Source organism: Enhydra lutris, unplaced genomic scaffold (genome assembly GCF_002288905.1).
Source record: "Enhydra lutris kenyoni isolate GAN:26980312 unplaced genomic scaffold, ASM228890v2 scaffoldscaffold60, whole genome shotgun sequence".
Classification (NCBI taxonomy): domain Eukaryota; kingdom Metazoa; phylum Chordata; class Mammalia; order Carnivora; family Mustelidae; genus Enhydra; species Enhydra lutris.
In genome coordinates, this window is record NW_019154144.1 from 8,053,727 (window position 1) to 8,079,533 (window position 25,807).

Consider the following 25,807-nt stretch of genomic DNA (forward strand, 5'->3'; position numbering starts at 1 on the left):
TTTATTCAAAATTTATGAGATGCAGCTAAAGCACTTACAAGAAAAAACTTTTATAAGTGGAAATTTATAGTTTTAAACACTTTTATTAGAAGAGAAAAGATGGGCACCTGGTTGGTTAAATAAATTTAATTCTAGATGTTAGTTATGAAAATTTTGGATATATGAATAAAAAATGGCTTACAATAAAATTTATCACATTCTTTTTATAAAATTTTTTTAAAGATTTTATTTATTTATTTGACAGACAGAAATCACAAGTAGGCAGAGAGGCAGGTAGAGAGAGAGGAGGAAGCAGGCTCCCCGCTGAGCAGAGAGCCTGATGTGGGGCTCGATCCCAGGGCCCCGGGATCATGACCTGAGCCGAAGGCAGAGGCTTTAACCCACTGAGCCACCCAGGCGCCCTATCATACACATTCTTTTATATATGTTTTGGAAAATTTTTTTTTTCAGTTGGTTAAGGGACTGACTTTTGATCTTGGCTCAGGTCATGATCTCAGGGTTGTGGGATTGAGCACTGTTTTGGGCTCTGCACTCACCAGGGTGTCTGCCTGAGGTTTCTCTCTCTCCCTCTTTCTCTGACCCTCCCTAACCACCCCCCCCAACTCTCTCTCTTTCTCTAAAATAAATAAATCTTTAAAAACAAAGAAGAAAAGGTTAAAATCAATTATTTCAGTTTCTACCTAAGAAAATAGAAAAAAGAGCAAAATATAGGGAAAAAAAAGGAAATGACAGAGTGGAATCAAATATAAAATGGGCAAATAATACAGAAAATCAATGAATAAAAATTTGGTTCACTGAAAAAAGTCAGTAAAACTGATAAACCCCTTGTCAGACTGATCAAGAAAAAAAAGCAAGCAAGTACAAATTATCAATGCCAGAAATGAAAGAAGGAATATCATCAGAGACCCATAGACATTAAAAGGATTATAAGACAGTATTATGGACAAAAAGTCATTCAATAAATTTAACACCTTGGGTTAAACAGACAAATTTCTTAAAAGACATAAATTAAAGCAACTGAGCAGAAAAACATAGAAAATCTAGTCCTATAATTAGTAAAGAAATTGAATTTTTAATTAAAACTTCCCAAAGAGAAAATTCCAGGCCTAGATAGTTTCACTGTTGAATTCTATAAAACCCATCAACCTTACACAACTCTTTCAGAAAACAGAAGAAGAAAGAAAGACTTTCTATTTCATTATATGAGGTAAGCATTTACCTGATACCAAAATTCAATAAAGACATAAGAAAATTAGAGACCAATAACCTTCATGAACACAGATATAAAAATTGTTAATGAAATATCAGCAAACCAAATCTAGCAATAAGAGAATATATCAAGACAGAGTATAGAATTTAAAAATAATCAATGTAACCAATACATTAACAGAAAAAAAAGAACATCTATAATCATCTTAATAAATAATGAAAACACACTGACAAAATTTTACATCCATTCATGATAAAAACCTGAAATAGGAATAGAAGAAAACTTTCTTGAGCTGATAAAAGGCATATATAAAAATAGAGCCTACGTCATAAGAAATGGTAAAAGACTTCACACTTCCCCTGTAATATTGTAAACAAGCAAGGATGCTACTTTCTTTTTTTTTTTTTCCCAAAGATTTTATTTATTTATTTGACAGAGACAGACACAGCGAGAGAAGGAACACAAGCAGGGAGAATGGAAGAGGAAAAAGCAGGTTTCCCGCCCAGCAGGGAGCCCGAAGGCGGGCTTGATCCCAGGACCCTGGGATCATGACCTGAGCCGAAAGCAGCTGCTTAATGACTGAGCTACCCAGGTGCCTCAAGGATGCCACTTTCATCACAACTAATTAAAAAAAAAAAAACCAAAAAACTGGTGAACCTAGCCAGGGTATTAAGGCAAGAAATAGAAATAAAAGCCACAAAGATTGGAAAAAAAGACATCTTTATTCACAGATGACATAATTGGGTATGTGAGAAATCCACAAAAAATGACTAGAAGTGATTAACAGATAAAGCTACATCATGGGACAGTAGGTCAACATACAAAATAAATTTAATTCTGATGTTAGTTATGAAAATTTTGGATATATGAATAAAAAAATCCTTAAGCAAAATTTTTAAAACTGGACAAACATTCAGAAATAAATTTAGTAAACTACAAAACACTGTAGAAATAAAGGCCTTTAAAAATGGAGAGATGGACTGCCAGAATCAATACTGTTCAACATCAATTTTTCCCCAAACTGATCTACTGATTCAACACAATCCTAATCAATATCTTAGTAGGATTTGTTAAAAGAAGAAATTGACAAGCTTATTTTAAAATTTACATGAAAATTCAAAGGACCTTTCATATCTAAAGCAACTTGAAAATGAAGAACAGTGGGGCACCTGGGTGATTCAATAGGTTAAAGCCTCTGCCTTTGGCTCAGGTCATGATCCCAGGGTCCTGGGATCGAGCCCTACATCAGGTTCTCTGCTCAGCGGGGAGCATGCTTCCCCTCTCTCTCTGCCTGTCTTTCTGCCTACTTGTGATCTCTGTCAAAAAAATAAATATTTTTAAAAAAGAAAATGAAGAACATAGTTGGAGGACTTTATCTGATTTTGAGAATAGTAAAGCTACATTAATCATTACATATAATACTAGAGGAGAGGATAGATAAGCAGATCAGTGGAACAGGGAATCTAGAAATACACTGATAGTTATATGATAATTGATTTTTATGAAAGTACTAAAGCAATTCACCAAAGAATGGAAAGTTTTTTCAATAAAATTTTGAAAATCTCCATCTGAAAGAAAACAATCTCAACACTTCATCCCGTGCATCAAAATTAAGATAAATAGTCATAAAAACTAAAACTTTAAAATGTCTTATAGACAACATAAGCACATGTAATTGCAACTTGTAATTGCAACATTAGCAATGACTGCTAACACAGGATAGAGAAAATATGGTACATATTTTAAAATATTGATAAATTGGACTTCATCAAAGTTTTTTAAAAGCTTCTGCTCATCAAAAGATGTAACAGTTCACAAAAATGAACAGTAATCCACAGGCTAGAAAATATCTCAAGACATAAGCTTGACAAAGGATTTGAATCCAGAATATGAAAGAGCGCCGACAACTCAATAACAAAAACACAAGTAAGCAAAAGGTTTTTTTATGGGGCAAAAGATTTGCACAAACTTCATTAAAAAAGATACGCAGGGGCGCCTGAGTGGCTCAGTGGGTTAAGCCGCTGCCTTCGGCTCAGGTCATGATCTCAGGGTCCTGGGATCGAGTCCCACATCGGGCTCTCTGCTCAGCGGGGAGCCTGCTTCCCTCTCTCTCTCTCTCTCTCTCTGCCTGCCTCTCTGTCTACTTGTGATCTCTCTCTGTCAAATAAATAAATAAAATCTTTAAAAAAAAAAAAAAAGATACGCAAATGGCCCAAAGCACACAAAAAGCTGCTCAGTCTCATTAATCATCATGAGATGACACTGCACAGCCATGAGAATGACTGAAATGGAAAAGACTAACAATACCAAATGTTGATGAGGATAGGGAGCAACTAGTATTCTCATATATTGCTGGTGGGAGTGCAAAATGGTGCTACTATTTTAGGTTTCTGCTTGGAAGTCTCCTAAAAAAAGAGAAACATACACCAAACCTGTGGTACACAACCCTATTTCTGAGAGAAATGGAAATCTAAGTTCACAAAACACACATATAAAAGAATGTTCGTGGTAGTTTTCTTCTTCTTCTTCTTTTTTTAATAAGCGCAGGACCCTGAGATCAAGAGTCACATGCTGCACTGACTGAACCAGCCAGGCTCCCCCACAGTAGCTTTATTCTTCGTAGATAAAACCCAGGGAATGAATAACAAAGGGCGGTGTATTTACACAGTGGAATGTTCCTCCACCATAAAAAGGAACAAACCACTAAAGTACACAACAATGTTAATGAATCTTAAAACATCTGCTGGGCCGAAAGAAGCCAGACCTAACTGTACATATTGAGGGTTCCACTTACATAAAGTTCTAGAAGAAGCAAAACAAATCTATAGTGACAGAAATCAGAACAGTAGCTGCCTCCAGGGGATGGCAGAGGATAGACCAGGAAAGAGCATGAGGTTATTTATTTATTTATTTATTAAAAGATTTTTATTTATTTGACAGAGAGAAACACAGAGAGGAAACACAAGCAGAGGGAATGGGAGAAGGAGAAGCAGGCTTCCCACCTAGCTGGGAGCCTGATGTGGGGCTCGAACCCAGGACCCTGGGATCATGACCTGAGCAGAAGGCAGACGCTTAACGACTAAGCCACCCAGGTGCCCCAGCATGAGGTAATTTAAAATGCAAGTTTTATTATTATTCAGGTACGGGAAGGCCAACAGATCAGGAGATGGCTGCCGTTGAAATGACAGTTTGTTACTCACAGTTCCCAAGAGGAAGGGGCCACTTCACACCACACGGGGCCACATAGGAAAGCACTAGGGGCAGTTAGGAGGTAGAATGAGTCAGAAGAAAACAAGAGCAAGAGACTTTATTGTGGTTTCTGAGAGAAGGAGCAGGCAAGGTAGGTAAGCAGGCTTAGGACTGGCTAGTTTGAATCACTGCAGCAGGCTCTGGGATGGAGGGTTCTCTGGATGGGTCAGTTTGTACATATGCAAGGCATGCTCACTGGCAAGTCATTTTACGATCTCTGGAAACTAGCTACCTGTGGGATGGGCAGTCTCCCCACAGTCAGTAAGCTCCCTGATGTCAAACCATCAATAGGACCACCTGGGTGGTTCAGTCAGTTAAGCATCTGCCTTTGGCTTGGGTCATGATCCCAGGGTCCTGGGATTGAGTCCCTCCTTGGGCTCTCCAATTGGCAGGGAGTCTGCTTCTCCCTCTCTCTGCCTGCTGCTCCCCCTGCTTGAGTGCTTTCTCTCTTGTTCGTTCTGTCAAATAAATGGGTAAATCTTTTTTAAAAATCAGAATAAAAAGACATGCTTAATACACAAAGAAACATTCTAATATAATGGAAATGTTGTGGTTTAGAGGAGTATATCCATTCGTCTGCCTCGTGACCAACCCTGGTGCTTCCCTATGTAGCCCTGAATGGCATGATAATACCCCCTCCTCTTGGGAACAGTGGGTAACAAACCATCTCTTTAAAACTCATCAAACCATACACTTAAACACATGTAACTTACCTCTTACAGACACTAATTTAATCTTCTAGTATCAATTAAGTATAACTCTATTCTAAATTTTCAAATATTCCTGAGACTAGAGAGTGTATTAGCAAACATTATAGATCTAGCCTTGTTCATTGCTTCTCAAATCTTTCTGGCTTTCACATCAAGATTAGGAACTTGAGATTAGGACAGGGCAGGGAAAATAGGAGACCTGTATCTTTAAGTGATAGTGGATCAAAGAGATTAAAATTTCATCCTTTGAGTGAGACACAACCCAAAGTGACCTCTTGGGAGCAGAATTTCTTTCAAGTCTTATGTATTAGCATATATATATATATATATATATATATATATATATCTCAACACATGGTCTGAGAGATGATATTTGCAATGTATATATTTGACAAAAGGCTCATATATCCAGAATACACAATGAATTTTTAAAAATCAATAAGAAAAAAAAAAAAAAAACAGAAAAACCCAGTAGAAAGATAGACAAAAGATGAGCACTTAACCAAAGAGATTTAAAAAAAACATACACTGAAGATTTCATTGTAGGTTAACTTCATCAAATCTCCTTTATGTTAATTATACAATGATTTTTTTTTTTTAACTAAAAGAAAACAGAAAAAAAGAGTGAGGAGGAAATGGTTAGTGAAACTTTGAAGATGTTGGCTCAAAGGAACAGGGTAACAGGCTCCAGAGACTCCATATGGTCCTGCTTTTTTTCTTTTTCCTTTGTGTATGGAACAGCAATAGACAAGGACCTGTCAAAGGGCATGTTTGGTCTTTGTCATCTATCACAGTAGCCCACAGTCAGCTTGGTTAGGATCCATTCCAAATAAGTCAGGAAAGAACCAGTTCAGTCATTCTCCCCTAGTTGAGTGATTCTCAGTGGCTGTAAGGGATCTGAGGCCAAAGATCTCGTCCAAACTAAGTCCTTGGGTTTCTCCTCTGCACAAATGTGTCTCAAGCAAATGAAAACTCACAGAGGGAAGCCTTTTGGCCAGATCGGATTTGGGGCCCTCTGGAAACTTCCTGTTCTACTTTCCTTGAATTCCTCAGACTTGCTCAGTCCTGGAAAAGCCTTCCTTTGTGAGAGACCATAGCAAAGCTCGCTTTCATGTCTTTCCAAGTGAATAGACATCCCCCCAAATTTTTAAACTACCATCATTTCAGATTCATGGACACACAAACAAAACCATGGCTTGGAATCACTCTGAAAAGTATACCTTAACAAGATGAAAACATATTTAATGTATTTAAAAGACATATAACAAAAGGGATTTCACCAAGAATATTAGAATGAGGTAGCCAATTTTTATTAGTCTGTTCTGATAAAGAAAACAGAATTATTATACTTGTTTTAAAAAGAACTTCCTAAATGCAAATATTCAAAACCACCAGCTGGGACCATTATCTCCTCAACCTTAGTCAACATCGTGTTACCTTTTGATGCAAAAACACCACTGGGAGTAAGACAAGAGAAAAGCGTGTGTAAAGCAGCTGACTGGGAGAAGGAGGAAAGGAAACAGACTAGAAGCATCCATTTTAAGATTCACAGGCATCATCATAAGGGTTAAGAGGAGGAAAAGGCAAAAAATAATTAGGGATGGATTCTTTACTTTCTGGTATCTTTCAAGCAAATCTCTAAAGGGGAAGATGGGGCACTCCGGTTACAGCTTTTTGGGGGGATGGGGGGACAAAGATTTCTAATTCTTTAAATTATGCTGCAGGGGTATACACTTTCCAAAGCATATTTTTAGTCTGGTAGATGAGTGGTTCATCAACCATTTAGTTTTTTCATCAACCATTAAAATGAAGAAAATACAAACAACACAGAAGTTTGGAGGACCAGTAAAGGATTTTCACTGTTAGATCTCAACATGAAAAATAAAAGAGGTAGCATCTCCCAATATCCTTCCATTGCAATCATTTAGAAATATCACAAATTTAATATCACCAAATAAAATATGGAAAACAAAATCTTAGAATTCCATAATATATAGCTTTAAAAATACTGCACTGTATTTTTCTTAGTCAGTGCAGATCAGTGAAATCTATGCAGTAGCACTAGCCAGCAGACCCTACCTAAGCCTTCATTCAGCCAAAGCAGCAAACATGTGAGTGAGGGTCTTTTGCACCAAACTAGCCCATCCACCAGCCTACCTCACCAAGCCCCAAACCCACCTTTCCTTTGATCTTCAGCAGGAAATGGAGGCCATTTGGCAGAAATTACTCAACGTCCTTTTCCTTTCTGGCCCCCATTAAAAGATTCATCTTTATTCACATTTAGCTTTAGCTCCTTCTCTCCATTTTCAGTAGAAGAGATGTTCCACCTGGTTCTAGAATCCATAAACTTCTATCTACTTAGGGATACCAAGTCTATCACCAACCCCCCTTTTCAGCTCTAGGGGATTAATATTATTTTACATTCCTCCCACTGAGAGGTAAGGTTCTATGTACCCTTCCTTTAGATCGGGATAATTCTGTGACTGTTGTGACCAACCCCATATGGAAGAAATAGAACCAAGCCTGTTTCTGGTCCCAGGCCTTAAGACAGTGGCAGCTTCCTCTGTCTGTCTCTTGGAACGGTGGAGCCCTGGGCTGCCATGTAAGAAGCCTGACAACCCTGAGACTACCATGCTGAAGAAGCTTCAACTACTAGTCCCAGTGGGCTTAGCCTTCCAACCATCCCTGCAAAGCCTTCCAGGCATAATGTCTTGGACTGTCTTGACTAGACCATCCACTAGCTGAATACCACCAGTGACCCCAGTTGACATCATAGAGGCAAATGAATTGCCCATTGAGCCCTACTCAAATTGTTAATTCATAAAACCATATATCAAGCCAACAAATTTTGGTTTCATTTTTTATACCACAGATCCACCATTTTTTTTTTTTTTTTACAACACTGATAATCAGAACATGAGTATCTTTAAGACCTCTATCTCTCTTCCAGCTATTTTCTTTTGGAATATAAATATAAACATATTCAAGTCTGGCCCAATCTTATCAAAATTTCTCATTTTACTCTAGATCCCCTTTTATATATCATATACCCTCATTTTCTCTTTCCTTTCACTTATGCTCCCACCTTTCATTTTCCATCATTCCACAATGGTGTTTCTTCATTAACCATGCCAATGAAATTATTTTTACCAAGACCAATGATGTTTACGTTTTGCCAAATACGAAGAGTTAATTACTAGTTCTCCCCTTAGTTGTTTTCTGCCATGTGATACTCTTGAACACTCATTGCCTTAGGAAACTCTTCTCCCTGGTCTCAATTCCAGTCCCTCTTGGTTTCTTGATCTTTCTTTACCCCGATTTCTTTTCTGCTTCCCATACCTTAGATTTTTCCCAAGGTTCTTTTTTCTACTTATCTCTTCTCTACATGCTTTGCAAAGTTATCGTATCCATCCCTACATCCACTGCTTTAAGTAAATGCTATCTCTGAGAGCTCTAAGTCTGTATTTCTAGCCTAGATCTTTCTCTAGAACCTAAGGGCCAACTCCTGACTAGACAGCTTTGTGTAAAAAAAAGGAGGTGTTCACACCCAACAAGCGCAAAAATCACCTCCCACTGCCAGCCTGCCATTCTACTAGACTTCCCAGGCAGTTGGTTGACCCAACATCTATTTACACCTGGCTCCTCCCACATCCATGCTTCCACTGAATCTACCCACTTAGTATATCTGGAATGCATTTGTTCTTCCTACTCCCATTTCTAAAACCATAGTTAGGATTCATCACTTCTTTTGACAGATTCCACAGACTTCCAGATTCAACTCACTCTCTAACATCCTGCTAGTGTTCACTCCAGGTGCAAATCCTTTTTGTTTTTTTTTGTTTTTCCCTAGGTACAAATCTTATCACATCCCTCCTTGGTAAAAATCCTTCAGTGCCTCTCCAACAGTTTCAGATTCAAATTTGAATTCTTTAACATGATGTGCATGACCCTTACCTACTTCTTGTCTCTTGCCTCTTTCCACTTGTGCCATTAGAGCCCAGTACATGGACACACTGGCAGGTTCATAAATCCACTGAATGCTCTGATACTGCCAGCCTCTGCACCTGCTATTCCTGCCTCATGAAACATCCTCCCGACTTTTAAACCAAATTGTCACTTTTCATTTAAAGCTCAATTTAGCATCATTTCCTCAAGAAAGCCTTCCTGCTCCCTTGAAAGAGGTTGTCTTAAGTAACTTTCCCAGTGTGCTTACTATGTGCTCTTCTCTATCATGAAACTTATGAAAATATAACTTTCTATGTAATAGCCTATCCAGAAGTCTGTTTGAGCACCAGACTAAGACCTTGAAGGGCAAGGATTAATTTTTTTATCTGGTGCTATAATCATATCTTAGCACATATCAGATACTCACAGATATTTGCTGAATGAAAAGGAATAGAGTTGCATGTGTTTAGTTGTCAGATTTACTAGTTTCACAGAAACTTTTAACAGTACTACAAATAATTATGCGATTCATGAAGGTAATTTCTTCCTTGAAAGGAATAATACTAAAAACGGACTGTACCATAATTCACCTTCTTAGCTTTTCCTTGCTTGAATGAAGAAGAGATATCTTTTTGTTTTTTTCAAAATCTGGCAACGGAGCCTTTAATTCAAGCCCAAAGTCATTTCTTAGAGATCCAGAGCTAGAAACAAGAGAAAATCATGTCGTAGATTTAAGAGGAAAATTGTCAGGCAATATTAAACAATAAGCACCAATACGCTAATCAAAGGTGCTTCTCTAAGTCCCTTGCTTCGTGCAAAGGTGCAGAAAATACCAAAGCACTTTACCTTATATATTTGGTGCAGAATATTTTATTTCAGGGACTCTAAAGAATTTATGATCAAGATCATCATAAGTCCAATGACTAATCAAAGTTCTAAAATATACAGATAAAGAATAACAGAGACAAGCAGGATTAAAATATTCTGACCTCACTGATATGACTACCAAAAATTATATGACTGTATCGAAAGGTGTATTATAGGAAAACAACAAGAAGGATTAAAGGGCCACAGTACACCATTCCAACTTGATTAGCAGAGGTCAAGTTCCTTCCATTTAGAAATCTTCTGGTTCTACCATTTCTCTAAAACTCCTCCAAGCAATTTGATTAATTCTTTTTAAAAATATTTCCCTAAGAGAGTTGGCTGGGTGGCTCAGTTGTTAAGCGTCTGCCTTCAGCTCAGGTCATGATCCCAGGGTCCTGGGATCAGGCCCAGCATCAGGCTTTCTGCTTAGCAGGCTTCCTGCTTTTCCTTCTCCCACTCCCCCTGCTTGTGTTCCCTCTCTCACTGTATCTCTCTCTGTTAAATAAATAAATAAAATCTTTAAATATAAGGGCGCCTGGGTGGCTCAGTGGGTTAAAGCCTCTGCCTTCGGCTCAGGGCATGATCCCAGGATCCGGTGATCGAGCCCTGCATCAGGTTCTCTGCTCAATGGGGAGCCTGCTTCCCTTCCTCTCTCTCTGTCTGCCTCTCTACCAGCCTGTGATCTCTGTCAAATAAATAAATAAAATCTTAAGAAAAAAAAATATATATTTACTTAAGAAACTTATAAACTAATACTATTTCTTCTATCCCAAGGGACATAGCTTGATTTGAAAATTTACTTTCATTTGTAGTGGTAGAATTCTGAGGAAAAACAAAGATTTAAGACAAGGGGGCTTCAAAAAGAAGTTATAAGTAATTCAAGAAAATCCCTAAGCCTTTCAAAACCCTTCCCAACCTCATATCCCAAAAAAGGTATAATATAATAAATTTCTTTCAGGTTAAAATCAAGAAACCTGTTGCTATCTCTGCATCATTTAAGTGAGCACATCTCAGTTTACCCTCACTTATTAGTTGCCAAGTCTTTTCCTTGTTTCAAATAATAGATGGTCACATTTCTACAAATAGTTGATGGTCACATTCTACAAATTCCGGAAGTGATTGACTCAAAATTCTCACCATCATCACCCATGTCCTCAGCAGCTATGTTAATTCCTTGCAACCCTATGTGCTATTTAAAATCTCCTTGGAAATCAGCTTAAAGTGAATGAAAGAAATTCATAAAAATTGAATTTTTTATAAGCAGATAATTCTAGCATTGGAAAGGTCTCACCCCAGTTCAACTGCTTGTCCAATGCAGATTTGAATACCAGTTCTAACATCTTGGGGTGAGAGAAGTGGGGACAGAGATAGACCTTTTTAAGTATTGTTTTCAATAATTGGGGAGATAGATTCAGGAGTTCAAAAAAAGACATCAGGGAGAAGCTTAGTGTTAGATGGTAACATCTGAGGCTGCTCTTGTCTGATTAAATACTGAGGTTATATGTAAAGTTTTTGTTTGAAGATGATTGTACTATTTCTAAAAAGTTTGAGTATCACCGCTATTATTTAACCTTAATGAACAATAACCAGACTCTAACACATCCAGTGTTGGGGAACTTACTACCTCACAGTTCACTTTGGTTGGCTGTGGTCAACCATGATTGCTACGAAGCACTTCCTTATATTGAATTGAATCCCCCTGCCATATATACATACAGTCCCAGCTCAGGACTCTGAGAAATACAGAAAACGGCCCATCCCCCTTCTATCACACAACCTCTTCTTCCTTTTGCATCACCCCTAGCACACGAACCTATTCCACAATCAGTAAGTTCTCCAGAAATTATACAGGAAACATTGTTATTATGAAAAATTAAAAAACACTAACCAAGCAAATAGATCAGTAGAAAAATATCCCAATTGTTCACTGCAGGACTTCTGCAGGGGCAATCCTGGTTCTTCAGGCTTTACAGAATATTCAATCTTAGCTGAAAGTTTTAAAGAGGGGACAATTTTAATTCTAAAAATCACTGGTGGGGACAATGTTGATCATACATACAAGTCCTCATCAAAAAGCAGTTGCCACTTTTTATTCAATAGATTTTAAAAAGCAATATTTTTTTTAAATAGAAAGCAATTTGGATTTTAGTCTATAAAGCATGAAACCACCCTGGTTAGAACACAAAACGAAAATATACATTCCATTCACTCCAGGACATCCTCTTTCAATCAGATTCTAATAACTTAGTGATAGATGTGCTTAAAACACACTCAACTGAGTTTATTTATCAAGTCCTTATTTATAGGTAAATGTCAGAGAAAGAAAATATGTTTGAGTCTACAGTAAGCAGCTGTATTGTCAAAATATGACATCTGATGTTTTCTTTTTCTTTCTTTCTTTCTTTTTTTTTTTTTTTTTTGCAGCTGCTCATCCTCAGAGTAAAGATGAGATGACCAGAAGCAGACGTGGTTATGACCAATAAGGAGGGTGCTGGACAGGTGGTGATGAGCAGCTGCTCTATTTCCACTGAGAGCAGAATAAGAGGTTGCAAAGAGGATTTGGGTCACCAGTTAGCCATTTTCAGGAAGAACTCTGAGGCTGCAGAGACTGGGAGCCATTGGAATGTTACAGAACAGGCTCACTAATCTTCCCTGAATGTTAGAAAGAAAGAAAGGAAGGGAGGGAGGGAGGGAGGAAGAAAGGAGGAAGGAAGGAAGGAAGGAGGAAGGAAGGAAGGATATACTGAGTCCTATGCCATCTGGAGCAGGAGTTTATACAGGATAATCCTGAAAGTGTTTTTCAGGCCCATTTTAAGAAATACATCATCTTAATTTTAAAAAAAATCCTACCTAGTATCCCAGGCCTAGGAAAACCATAGTCATTGAACAACAGTGACTCCAGTAGAATTTAATTTCAGAAATTGGAGTCTGTCCTTTTAGAAGCAAATTAAAGTAAATTTTATCAGCTTAAGTGTTTAGATGCTGGTGATACACATAATACAATGTAGGTGAAGAGTTTAGAAATGAGAGGTCTAATTGAAGCATTGATGCTAATTATCTGTATTTAAAATTCTAAAACAGAAAGGATAACCACCCTATTAACTTAAAGAAATAAAATAATCTATGAGCGAGTGTTTTGCAAAGAAAGTGTGATACAATTCAAGGTTAGTGGCCTTGGCTTTTAGACACTCATACAATAATATGATTAATTCCATTTTAAAGAGTAAGAAATGATGGTAGCAACTAGGGCACTAAAAAGAAAAACCCTGTGCCTGCCACAGCACTGTGTTTGCCCTTGGGCAACACATTTTCAACTTTGGAAGATGTAAATTTTTTCTTCACAGGTAGAAAACGTATGTTTCCTTTTATTTTATTTACACATCTTCCCTTTAGACTATGATTAATAGGGATTGCATATGCTTTATAGTAAATAGTATATCCTTAGCAGTAAATAGTTAATCCTTAGCAAATAAAAAGCATAAGTGGAAAACCAACTTGAAAATGTTTAAGTGTAGCTTTTGTAGATCTAATTAGGACTTTTCAAACCTTTGGATATTTAGTTTTCACTCACCAGTATTTGAGAAATAGGTTTTCCAGTACTTTACCACAATACTCATTTTCTCGATGGTCATTGGTTCATTTAGAGTAATGTCAGCTCCGTGCCCTGAAACACAACCTAAGAGTTTTTGTTTTAAATATTGACCTTATGATTTCTATTTGAAGAAAAAACAAATATTATGTCCAGCAGGCACATACCTTTAAAATTCTCAGGGGTGATAAAAACAAACAGCAAATGTGTATTTTTCTTCTTGCTAAATCTGAGGGAAAAAATGTCAACATGAACCAAAATCATCATTTAAAAAATTGGGATTCAGGGGGTGCCTGAGGGGCTCAGTGGGTTAAAGCCTCCGCCTTTGGCTCAGGTCATGATCCCAGGGTCCTGGGATCGAGCCCCGCATCGGGCTGTCTGCTCGGCAGGGAGCCTACCTCCCCCTCTCTCTGTGCCTGCCTCTCTGCCTACTTGTGATTTCTGTCTGTCAAATAAATAAATAAAATATTTTTAAAAAAATTGGGATTCAGTATTTTACCTTACTAAGAACTAAACTAGAGTGATTTCCTTTATTTCTGTAGAACTTAAAATGGTGGCATTCATATGGAAATTTAGTAAAAGCAGCATCTCCAATCAGTGATGTTTGAAGGGCTGGACCATTTCTATTCTTGCTTTAAAAAAAAAGAACTTAAATCATATCCAGATTCTTGACCTAACCACCATTTTACAAGAAATTTAAGGAAAAGAGAAATATTTTAAAGAATGCTGTGGGGATGAAATCAGCAAAATCCAGAGCGTGAGAAATTCTGTAAGACAAATGACCCCTTTTAAAAATATAAAGAGTAAGAAACAAAGAAATTAAAACAGAGGAAAGGGGAAATTTAATCTTGATTTGTATAAACTAACAGTTTAAAAAAATCAAAAGATAGGGCAGTAGCTGGCTCATTGGAACATGTGACTCTTAATCTTGGAGTCTCGTTTCAAACCCTACATTGGGTATAAAGATTACTTAAATAGATAAAAGCTTTAAAAAATGAATAAATAAAAAAATTAAAATTAAATTATAAGCAGAAAAATTTGAACACTGGTATTTGATAATTTAAAGAACTTATTAATTTTCAGGTGTGATATTGTTATTGTGGGTTTTTTTTTTAGAAGAGTCCTTATCTTTTCGAGGTATTTATTAAAGTACTTATGGATGAAAGTACTTAGATTTGCTTTAAAATAATTCACCAGTGAACAGGGGTGGGAAGGTAGGAGGGGGCAGAGATGAAACCAGATTGGTCATGTATTTGTAATTATTAAAGTTGCATTATGGGTACAGGCAAGTTCGTTATACTGTTCTCTCTACTTTTACATGATTGAAGCAAAAAATAAATAAAACAAAGAAATGTGGCATTACAATAAACTACACTGAGGAGATCAGTAAGTTGGAAATTCTAATAATTTAATGGATATTGAGCATTGGCATTAGCTAGAAGGAAATTATTTTCTAAGGAGAATATTATTGTGAACGAGGCTTTAAAGAGAACTGCTCAACGGCTTAAGAAAAAATAACTATTCTCTAATGCTTAAAGCATCATTTATTATATCAGTATGTGGTTAGGCATGATTATTATTTATTCCTTAAGACAGGACCTGGAAGAACCCTCACTAAACAATATTGTTAGATTATCTTATATATGTACTGAAAGTAAAGACATGCAATTCTATGCTCCAAGTCACATTACAGTTAATCCTTGAACAACAAGGGTTTGAATTATGTGGATCCACTTACATGTAGATTTTTTTATAAATATAGGACAGTAGTGGGTATATTTTCTTTTCCTTATGATTTTTTTTTTTTTTAAAGATTTTATTTATTTATTTGACAGAGAGAGATCACAAGCAGGCAGAGAGGCAGGTAGAGAGAGAGGAGGAAGCAGGCTCCCCGCCGAGCAGACAGCCCGATGTGGGGCTTGATCCCAGGACCCCGGGATCATGACCTGAGCTGAAGGCAGAGGCTTTAATCCACTGAGCCACCCAGGCGCCCCTCCTTATGATTTTCTTAATAACATTTTCTTTTCTTTAGCTTTACTTTATTCTGAAAATACAGCATATAATACATATAAATTCCAAAATAGGTATTAATTGATTGTTCCAAATTATCAGCAGGGCTTCAGTTCAACAGCAAGTAATTAGTAGTTCAGTTTTTGGAGGTAGTCAAAAGTTACACGTGGATGAGAACCACACCTGAATTGAGATAGACTGAATAAAGCAGAGTGACGTTCCTAAAGTGGGTGGGTTTCACATAATTAATTGAAGACCTAAATAGAACAAAAAGTCTGAGTAAGAAGGCACTCCTCCAGCCTGACTCCAGAGCTGAGACATTGGCCTTTTCCAGCCTTCAGACTCAGACTGAAGTATCGGCTATTCTTGGGTGGTGAGCCTGCCAGCATTTCAAATGAAATTTAATACCATCAGCTCCTGGTTCTCAGACCTTTGCAGTCTGAATGACTACGTATCAGCTCTCCTGGATCTCTGGTTTGCCAACTACAGATTTTGGGACTTCTTCGCTTCCATAATGTCATGAGCCACTTCCTTAAAATAAATCAACTTCTCTCCTCCTTTATCTCTAGGTACATGGACAGATAGATGATAGATCAATAGATAGCTCGCCATCCTATTGGTTCTGTTTCTTGAGAATCCGATCTGATTAATATAGCCACACTGTTTATCCATTCATCTGTCTGTCGACATTTGGGTTCCTTCTCCCTCTTGGCTATTGAGAATAGTGCTGCTGTGAACATGATGTGAAAATATTCTAGAAACATCCTTACAGATACACCCAGTGGAATGTTTGGCCAAATGCCTGAGTACCCATGGCCCAGTTAACCATCACAGTGTTATATGCATACAATGGAATATATTATCCAGTCTTTAAAAAGAAGGAAAAGATGTTAAATGCTATAATATGGATAAACCTTGAAGACATTATGTTAAGTGAAATAGGCCAGTCACAAAAAAGTAAGTACTATACGATTCTACTTATAGTATCTCAAGTAGTCAAATTCATAGAAACAGAAAGTAAAATGGTGGTTATCAGGAGATACAGAGAGGGGTAGAGGGAGAGCTGTTTAATAGGAACAGAGTTTCTGATTTGCAAGATGAAAAAGTTCTGGAGGTACAGTTCACAACAATGTGAATACACTTAACACTACTGAACTGAACACTAAAAAATGGACAAGACACTTGGTTATGGGATTTCAACACAATAAAAAAATACCCTCTGTAAAAAAGTTATACATGGATTTTCGACGATGCAAGAAATTGGTACCCCCATCCCTCATGCTATTTAAGGGTCAACTGTATACATAATTTATATATCTGAGTCATATACTATGAGAACCCACTAAGTGCCAGACTTGTGCTAGGCTCTAGGGAATATCATGAACAGACAGGAAAACAAGGTCTCTGCTCTCATGGAGTGAACAGTTTCTTAAGGGGGTCGGATGTTGAACAAATCACTGTAGATAATTAATTAAGTAGCCAAATATGTACCCGGTGTTGTGAAGAAAAGTCATACAGGCCAGTGGAAGGACATAACTGGGAACTACCCCACTCTGCAGCCTCAGGCTTCCAGGCAGAAATGCCTCTGTGGCTGATTAGGCGTTAGCTTTACACAAGGTAGAACTGAGTGGTGCGGGGGTCAGAAGCAGATAAGCAGTAAACTACTTTCTGGACAAACAGAACAGGCCCTGGGAAAAGGCCCTGGAATATAGAGAAAGTCAAATAAGTCCAAGATGATACAGAGTCTCTAAGGGAGAGACACATAACATAAGACCAGAGAAGGTATGTAGACCTTTAGGCTCAATTAAAGATTTGGTATTTTCTTAAAATGGACAATGGGAAGCTATTAAGCTATTAACAGGATTATATTTGCATTTTAGAAAGACCACTCTATGATGGGGTGGACGGAGGATGACAGCACAGTGTAGATTTGGGAGACCATATTCCAAGTACACAGCCAAGAACTGATGGTAGAGTAAAGTAGACATACCAGAGAACTTTCTTTAAAAAAAAAATCAAATAATTCAGAATATTTACTAATTACTTCAAACAAGCAGGACAGTGCTAACATATGACATGCACACAACTGAGATTTCTTCAGGCTTGATTCTGCTGTACGAATTCTGAGGAGTTTGGGCCAAAAGAGAAAAAAAGAGAGAATGCACATTTCTATGAGGAAATGAGAAGCTCAGGCAGAAGTACGACCATCAAAACAAGCACATGCGGGAGGGAGCCTAGGACTGACTGGCGGACCAGATGTGGAGGTAAGAAAGGCACATTAGCTTACTGGTGTGGGAGGGCATGGTAGCATGGAGGGAGATAAGAATGTCACCTGCCACGATGTAAGCATTTCATGTATAATTTTAAGTGGGATATGATGGAGGCATGATAACGAGATGGGGAAACGGAAGTGGAAAGGAAAAATGAACTGAACAAATAGGACCACAGAAAGAAACGTCTAGCTCAACTTCTGAAATAAAAAACATTTTGCTGATTCACAAAGAGAAATTATAAGCTAAAATACTCTAGAATTAGAGAATTTTAAATAAAACAGATTCTTTGCTTTTAGAAATATTCTGTGTCTGTTTTTTTATTTTACAAATTGACATTACCAGCACAAAAGTAGATTAGACTTGGATAGTGAATTTATATGCCCTCACGACGACTTTCAAATTTCAAGCTTTGCATCGGACAGAGTTGGAATTCCTGGATTTTTGTCATTAGTACAGAATCAATTACCAACCCCAACACTTCTCCTGCCAGTGAAACTCTAATTGTGATGCTGTACAGGAGCTCCACGAACCAAGAGAATTCCCAGAATCCAACACTCTGGTCCGGTGCTCAGCTGCTCATTCACATTCTCTACAGATCGATAAGCTAAGGGTTTCCAGGATCACAAAAAGAAAAAAAAAAAATCCTCTTCTTAATGAATGAATGTTCCTTAAAACTAAGCAACACAGAAATAAAGCAAAAATCTCTTTCATCCACCTCAATTAACAGCACTTCTTCCATATACCAAAATCAAATTGCAGGTTTTGAGGCCTTACGAGTAACTTCTCAGTTGAAATCTCTTGGGCTTTAAAAATTTGCAATTCACTGGGGGACAGTTCATTTCTCCTCATGTTCCATACAACAAACCATTTAAATGTCGACACGGTTCCTGAGACCATACTCTACAGACAAGACTGGATGTTGATATTCTAGTGTCCCTTCCTATGCCTGTCTTTGGTATCTCTGGAGCTGGAGAAATAAGCTCAAACTGCAGCAGTACAGATCCCCAATCTTGCCCCTACGCCCAGGTCTGGCCCATGGTAGCTGAAAAAAATAAAAAAGGTCGTATAAAGTGACTTGAGCTGAGTCATACACACAGCTAATTAAAGAACCTCAAGAAAGCCCTGGTCTCGGAAATCTACCATCTAATACAAGGACCAGTGGGGTCTTATAAGTCCCTGTGAAGCCAGGGGAAACTTCGGGAGTACAAGGACTTCAAGGCACAAAAGCCAGTGTCGCTTTTGGGTGGTAGCCTTCTTGAGTACAATTATCCATTATGCCATCTGGAGCCATTATGCCATTATGCCATATCCATTATGCCAACTGGAGCCAAACTAACCTGGCTGGCCTATTTGGGACTTGCAACAAATAATGTTCTTTGCTAATGACTTAATTAAAATAACCATTTTCAATGAGAAAATTGAGAGCTTTACATGTGAAAATGTTAAGTTCCCTTGCTCCTAATAGGGCACCTGTGATAAAATCTAGTTGAGCTCTGAGGGTTTGTTCTGTTGATAGTGATGGTTGGTTTGCTCTGTTCCCATTACACTATTCTTGCTGTGAACCTAAGTCAGGGTCACCACATTTACACTCAACTGTCAATTTATAGGATTATGTTTTTAGCAAAACTACTTTGATATTTTGTTGTTATTTTATCATCAAGCATTCAGGGGCTGGGTCATGCCAACTAACTAGTAAGATTTACTGAGTTGCACTGTCAAGTCAAAGATGTTTTGGAATTGGGGACACAAACGGACAGCTTGTTAGATAGATCCCTGTGGCTCACAAGATTAGGTTTTCTTAGTGAAGTAATAAGTTAACTGATCAGACAATTGAAACTACATGGGAAAAATAAAATCAGATCCAAACTTGATTTGTAGCCAGAACAGATGGAACCACATTCTGCATTCCTTTGCTACTGCTGAACTACTCAGAGCTCACAAGCACAGAATTCTAAGGACTACAGAGACATTTCATGGAATGGAAAAATCACAATTTCAGACGGATCCATACATTGTCCATGAGTTTAAAACATATTTTAATTTTCCATACCTGGCTTTGGAAGATAAGGTATCAGGATGTATTTGAATTATCAAGTGTCTGCTTTTTGAGTGGAGTTCAATTTGGAAGTCTGAAGCCAAGCATATGAGCCCTAAGACTCTTAAAACATTCTATCAGTGGGTAGTATTTGAGTTCATCTGGCTCAATAACAATGTATTCGTAAAATGAAATAAAATTGGGGAGTACTATTAAGATCATTAACCTATAATTGAGATGTGCCATAATTCTTTTTTTTTAAGATTTTATTTACTTATTTGAGAGAAGAGAGTGAGTCAGACAGATTGCAGGGGGAGGGGCAGAGGGAGAGGGAGAGCAGGGAGCCCGACACAGGATGCTAGAATCATGACCTGAGGAAAGGCAAATGATTAACTGACAGAGTCACCCAGGCACCCCTAAGATGTGCCATAATTCTTGAGAATGTCAGCCTGTAAATTACCAATATTTTTATGAATGATTAAAAGTGATCATTGATTAGTTCTCAGCTGAAAACATAGTTCTTATATAAGCATAAATTTAAAAATCCTAAATAGGCTGCTCACATTTTATTCTAAAAAAAAAGCCTAATCTTATAGCTAACAGGCTATATACTTCATTCTTATCTTCAGTAGAAATCCATATGTATTATAAATATATAGATTTGTGATTATGGGCTGTAATACTGCAAATAAATGGGGACATTTCTACTCTACATTAAGCTTCTTACTAACTGGTGAAATGTATAAAATACCTAGAGAGAGAACATAAACAGTTGTGTATTTTGCAGAACTCATCCAGATTTTGAGACATTACAAAGCAACAAGGATGTAAGAGGGAAAAATCTAAAATAACAGCAAAAGAAAAGCTAAACATTTCGTTCTGGTTTGCACATTAAATGTCAGCTCCAACTCAAAAGATATAGTGCTTTAGGAATGATGAAGCTTTAAATGCCTTACAAATGGGGCAGTAAGTTTACAGGACTCATTACTCTAAGAGAAACCACAGGTTCAAAAATAGAAACAAAAATACGAACATGTATAATCCCACGAGAGTTTAAATAATTCATAAGTCATAAACTCATAACAGTTCTGAGGGCAAGAAAGGGAATTCCAGGGACATCCTAAACCTCTGAAGCTAGCATCATGAAAGGCAAAGATTCCACAAAGAAAACTATCCCCTTTTTAGGGAGGAAGGCAAAAGCTAGAAGGCAATGTCTGCACTGAATGGCATTTCTCCAACACACCCACACAGTTGTTCCGTCATACCCCAGCTAGGTACTGGGTACTATACTATATTCTAGGTATTAGCAGAACAAGAGACAAGAAAAACATATCCAGGTGTTTTCAAATGATCCTCTTTTTCTTTTGAAACAAATGTTTTTATAGCAAAACAGAACTACCATATGCATTTCTGTATATTTAGTACCTTTGTCTACCTTCTTTTCCCTGCGGAAAAGTCATCAGCTGTGTTATTCAGAGCAAAGAAACCACCAGTGGGGAGAACCCACACAGGTGAGTATCAGACGGGGAGTTCTCTCCTCTAACCTTCTAGCTTTTAATATTTGAAACTAGACATAAAACTTGTTCTTAAATAGAACCATAATCTTATTCCTGTTCAAAATGTAGCTTCAATGCTAGCAAATACAAAGCCTTTACTACAGTCAGAGGGACCTGGCTAGGCACCTACTCTTGAAATGAAGAGAGAGATTAGCCACACCAATTTGTCCAGTACTCTTCCAAAATGCTAAGTATGTTTGTACAAAGTGTGGCAAACATTGAACCTCAGGGGTGTGAAATAAGGGGCTTCAGCACAGAAGCCAAGTAATTACAGACTTTTACAAAGAACATGAAGAAAAAAGAGTTCTAGTTTGAGTTTTGTAAAAGTCAGTCATGTGGCCTTAGGCAAATCCCTTCACCTTTCGTCATTTGTCATGTAGGGATGACAAAATCCTGCTCTACCTTCCTCATAACACTGTTGTAAAAGTGTTGAAATACAATAAATGCGAAATTATGATGAAGTCCCAGCCAGGGAACTCTATTCATAGGAGTCGTTTTTTAAAGGTATGTAATAAAAGAGGCATATCTTCAGAAGAAACAGTTCACAACATATCTTGGAAATGAAATCGACTTTGAGGTAGTTTGCCTGATTTGTCTAGAGTGCATATTCCCAGTGGAAAGCCAAAAGAAATGCAGAGGATCACCAGTTCTAAGAAACCTCTGGAGCTGCATCTGTCTCTCTTTTTTAACAAGGATGTCGTAGATTTGGCTTCTTCCCATTTCAACTTCTCTTGGCCAGTAACAGAACAGGTTTGCTCCTTGTTATTCAGGGATAACAACATTGTCTCTGACAGAAAGGCCTGTCCTGTAATTATTACAAGTCCTTCAATATTACAAGCTCTCTCAAATCTTCTCATAGACGGGGAAGAAATTCGTTTTGACCTAACCTTGTTTAAAAACACCCCAAATGGGGGGTGCCTGGGTGGCTCAGTTTGTTGAGCATCCGATTCTTGATTTCAGCTCAGGTTATGATCTCAGGGTTGTGAGATGAGGCCCCATGTCAAGCTCCGAGCTGAGTGTGGAGCCTGCATACGATTCTCTCCCTCTGCCCCACCCCCACCTCTCTCAATCTCTCTCTCTCATTAAAAAAAAAAAAAAATCCAAAATGGCTCAAAATCCTATGTAGTCAGGCAAGAAAGCACACCTAACTCTCCAACCACCAGACTCCAGACCTCTAGAGCGGAGTGGGTCAAACAGAAGCAGAATGTCTACGGAGCTACAAGATGAAGCAAAAGTATTGGATGTAATATAGATCTCGACTGGACGGATCTGGAGAGCCTTGAGGCTCTTCCACATTAGGACATCTTTGAACAAGATGATTTTAGTCCATTGCTAACATGACATAGAGCTGAGAGTGCTCCCCTGCTTTAGTATCTGCCATCACAATTAACGAACCCTGAAAAGATGTGCCATTTTAAGTGACATAGTTATTAAAAAGGAGAGTAGCTGTGGGATTAAAGTACTATATACCAAATAAATTTCTATGACTAATTAATTCTCACATTCTCACCTATATCTATTACTTTTCAAATTAAAATGATAATTCTTATAATAGCATGTCAAACTGGCAACAAAAACAATAATATGTGTACCTATTCTGCCCATGAAAATATCTCTCATCTTAAAAACGAGAGCATACATAGTACCATTTTTTAAAGTTTGTGTTTTTTTCTGTACTAGAAATGGGTTTTAATAAAAACTATTATAAAGGTATAGAGTCAAGGTTTTTGAACTTCACCTAATTAATTTGATAGCTCCCAGCAACTCGGCTGTTGGCAAAGAAGTCATCTTCAGGAAAACCATGTCAAATGGGCGGTCCTTCAGCAGTGCGGCTGCCTGCCCCACATCCCTGATGGTTATGGTGACTTTTGCAATATTTGAAAAGGATTTCTGTGCAATATCTGCCAGGTACTGAACAGTGAGGTCTCCAACTAACAAGAGGTCTATTTTTGCCTGAAAGAGAAGGAAAAAGGCAGAAGTACCACATAATTAACATTTGAGCATAGAGAAAATGTCATGTACAAGAGAATACAATAAATAAAGGTGATAAAGAACACAACGACTGATTCTACAAGTAGACTGAATGGTCCACTAGAAGCATCTCAGGGACGGGAACTATTAATTTCTTGCCTTCAGTACCTGAGGTCATGAATGGATCTGAAGGTCATGCTATTTTAAAAATACTTTTGCGTACAAATGGTATTCTACTACGGTTTTCTCACGGGTTTCTTTCTTATCCTAGGAACAACAGATAGGATTCTTAAGGCCCAGTTTCCCAATCACTCATCCTGCTCAAAAATCTGTTTACTACTGAGAAAAACAAACTGGTAGCTCTCCCAAACCATTTATTTTGATGAAACATACATTCCAGAAAACACAGTAAGCTCCAAATTCCTAAATTCCAAGAGATATGCATAGTATTTTCTTTAAATGGAATACACATGCTATTCAAAACCCAATATTTTGGGGCCAAAAAAGCATCTTTCTTTCCTTTTGGGATTATTTTCAAGCATATTCAGTTAGAAAAAAATATAATTTCCATCTTCACATTTTCCTACATTTTATTCTCTACAGTTATTGAACACAATCCACTAAAACTGTCAAAGAACAGGGATGCTTGAATTAATGCAAACAGTCAGGAGACAGTGGGAAATGGCAGGCCACAGACAGATCCATGTGAGAAAACAGATTTGGGAGCTGACCAGACTTGAAGCCTAAAGAAGTGGGTCCAAGAGTTGGAAACACCTATGAAGAGAAAGGCAGCTTGCCAAAGACACAAATCTGCAAGGCAGGATGCTGGGAAGGCTGTTCCACCATGGGGGTTCCACTCCCCTTCAGCCTGGTTTCCCAGGGGTGGGTGGAAGGAAGATCTGAGGTGCAAGAAACTAGTCAAGTTCAAAGTAAGCAAAACTTTGGCACTTCCCATTTCTCTCTGCTTTCTAATTTTCTTCCTTCTTCCATTAAAAAAAAAAAAAAGTATCTCATTTACTCATTTAATCCCCTCCTCAGAAGCAACCACTGTCAACAGTTTGGTCTATATCCTTCCAGGTAATTTTATATATACACCTTTTTTTCCACGAAGGGGTTATTATATTTTTAAAAGTTATATTTTTAAAAGTTATTATATTTTTAAAATATTTTTTAAAAAATATTTTAAAATATTTTTAAAAATATTATATTTTAAAAGTGAGTTGCTTTTCTCACAGTAGTTCAACAATTCCTCAGGCCTTTTTTTTTTTTTTTAATATTTTATTTATTTATTTGACAGACAGAGATCACAAGTAGGCAGAGAGGCAGGCACAGAGAGAGAGAGGAGGAAGCAGGCTCCCTGCTGAGCAGAGAGCCTGATGCGGGACTCGATTCCAGGACCCCGAGACCACGACCCAAGCCAAAGGCAAAGGCCCAACCCACTGAGCCACCCAGGTGCCTTCCTCAGGCCTTTTTAACCCACTGAGCCACCCAGGCGCCCCCCCCCCCCTCAGGCCTTTTTAAATGTTATCTTCATATGGATTCTACACATGTTCTCATGTTTGGTCCTAGATATTTCAAAGTTCTGGAGTCATTGTAAAGGGGATAGATTTTCTCACTCTGCATTTTCTAATTGATTACTACTAACACAGAGACTACTACTAATTTATGAAGAATTTGCTTCAAGAACTTTATGGTACTCTCTCTTTAGTTCTAATATGTTTTAGTTGATTCTTTTGAATTTTCTAGATATATAATCATATTGCCTTCAAAAATGACATTTTGCGGGGGTGCCTGGGTGACTCAGGTGGTTAATGGTCAGACTCTTGATTTTGGCTCAGGTCATGATCTCAGGGTCATGAGACTGAGTCCCATGACAGGCTCTGAGCTGAGCAAGGAGCCTGCTTGAAAGTCCCTCTCTCCTCTCTCTCTGCCCCTCTCTCACCCTCCAATTGTGAGTATGCATGCACACTCTCTCTCTAAAAATAAAATAAAATAAAAATGACACATTTGTCCCTATATCCAGAATTTATGCTTTTATTCATTGATCTTAAAGCACTGGCTAGAACATCCAAAACAATGGTGAATAGTAGGAGTGACACTAGGCATTCTTGTTTCTAAGTTTAGTGGAAATAATTCAATGTTTTTGCCACTAAATATGATACAGAAAGTTTCTGGTCCAAACCGTCTACTGAATTAATGAAGTTTCTATTTGGAAGCTAAGAATTTTAAATCAGAAAGAGGTGCTGAAATTTACCAAATGCTTTTTTGGATCAACATAATTATACTTTTTTCTCCTTTATTCTATATTCTGTTAGGTAGTGAATTACATTAATAGATTTCCTAATGTCAAGCCATAATTCCCTTGCTGGGATAAACCTATAACGTGTAGACT

General features: G+C 37.7%; 1 protein-coding gene across 1 annotated transcript in view; it reads right to left on the bottom strand.

Annotated features, from left to right (window-relative positions):
• Nucleotides 1-25,807, bottom strand: part of LOC111158575 (spermatogenesis and oogenesis specific basic helix-loop-helix 2) — a 50,222-nt gene that overhangs the window by 17,398 nt on the left and 7,017 nt on the right. The window contains exons 2-6 of the mRNA XM_022520696.1: nucleotides 23,183-23,397; nucleotides 13,738-13,799; nucleotides 13,553-13,657; nucleotides 11,870-11,969; nucleotides 9,705-9,815 (exon numbers count right to left, since the gene is read on the bottom strand). Of these exons, the coding sequence (XP_022376404.1) occupies nucleotides 9,705-9,815; nucleotides 11,870-11,969; nucleotides 13,553-13,657; nucleotides 13,738-13,799; nucleotides 23,183-23,397 (593 nt within the window). The remainder of the gene's footprint in view (nucleotides 1-9,704; nucleotides 9,816-11,869; nucleotides 11,970-13,552; nucleotides 13,658-13,737; nucleotides 13,800-23,182; nucleotides 23,398-25,807) is intronic.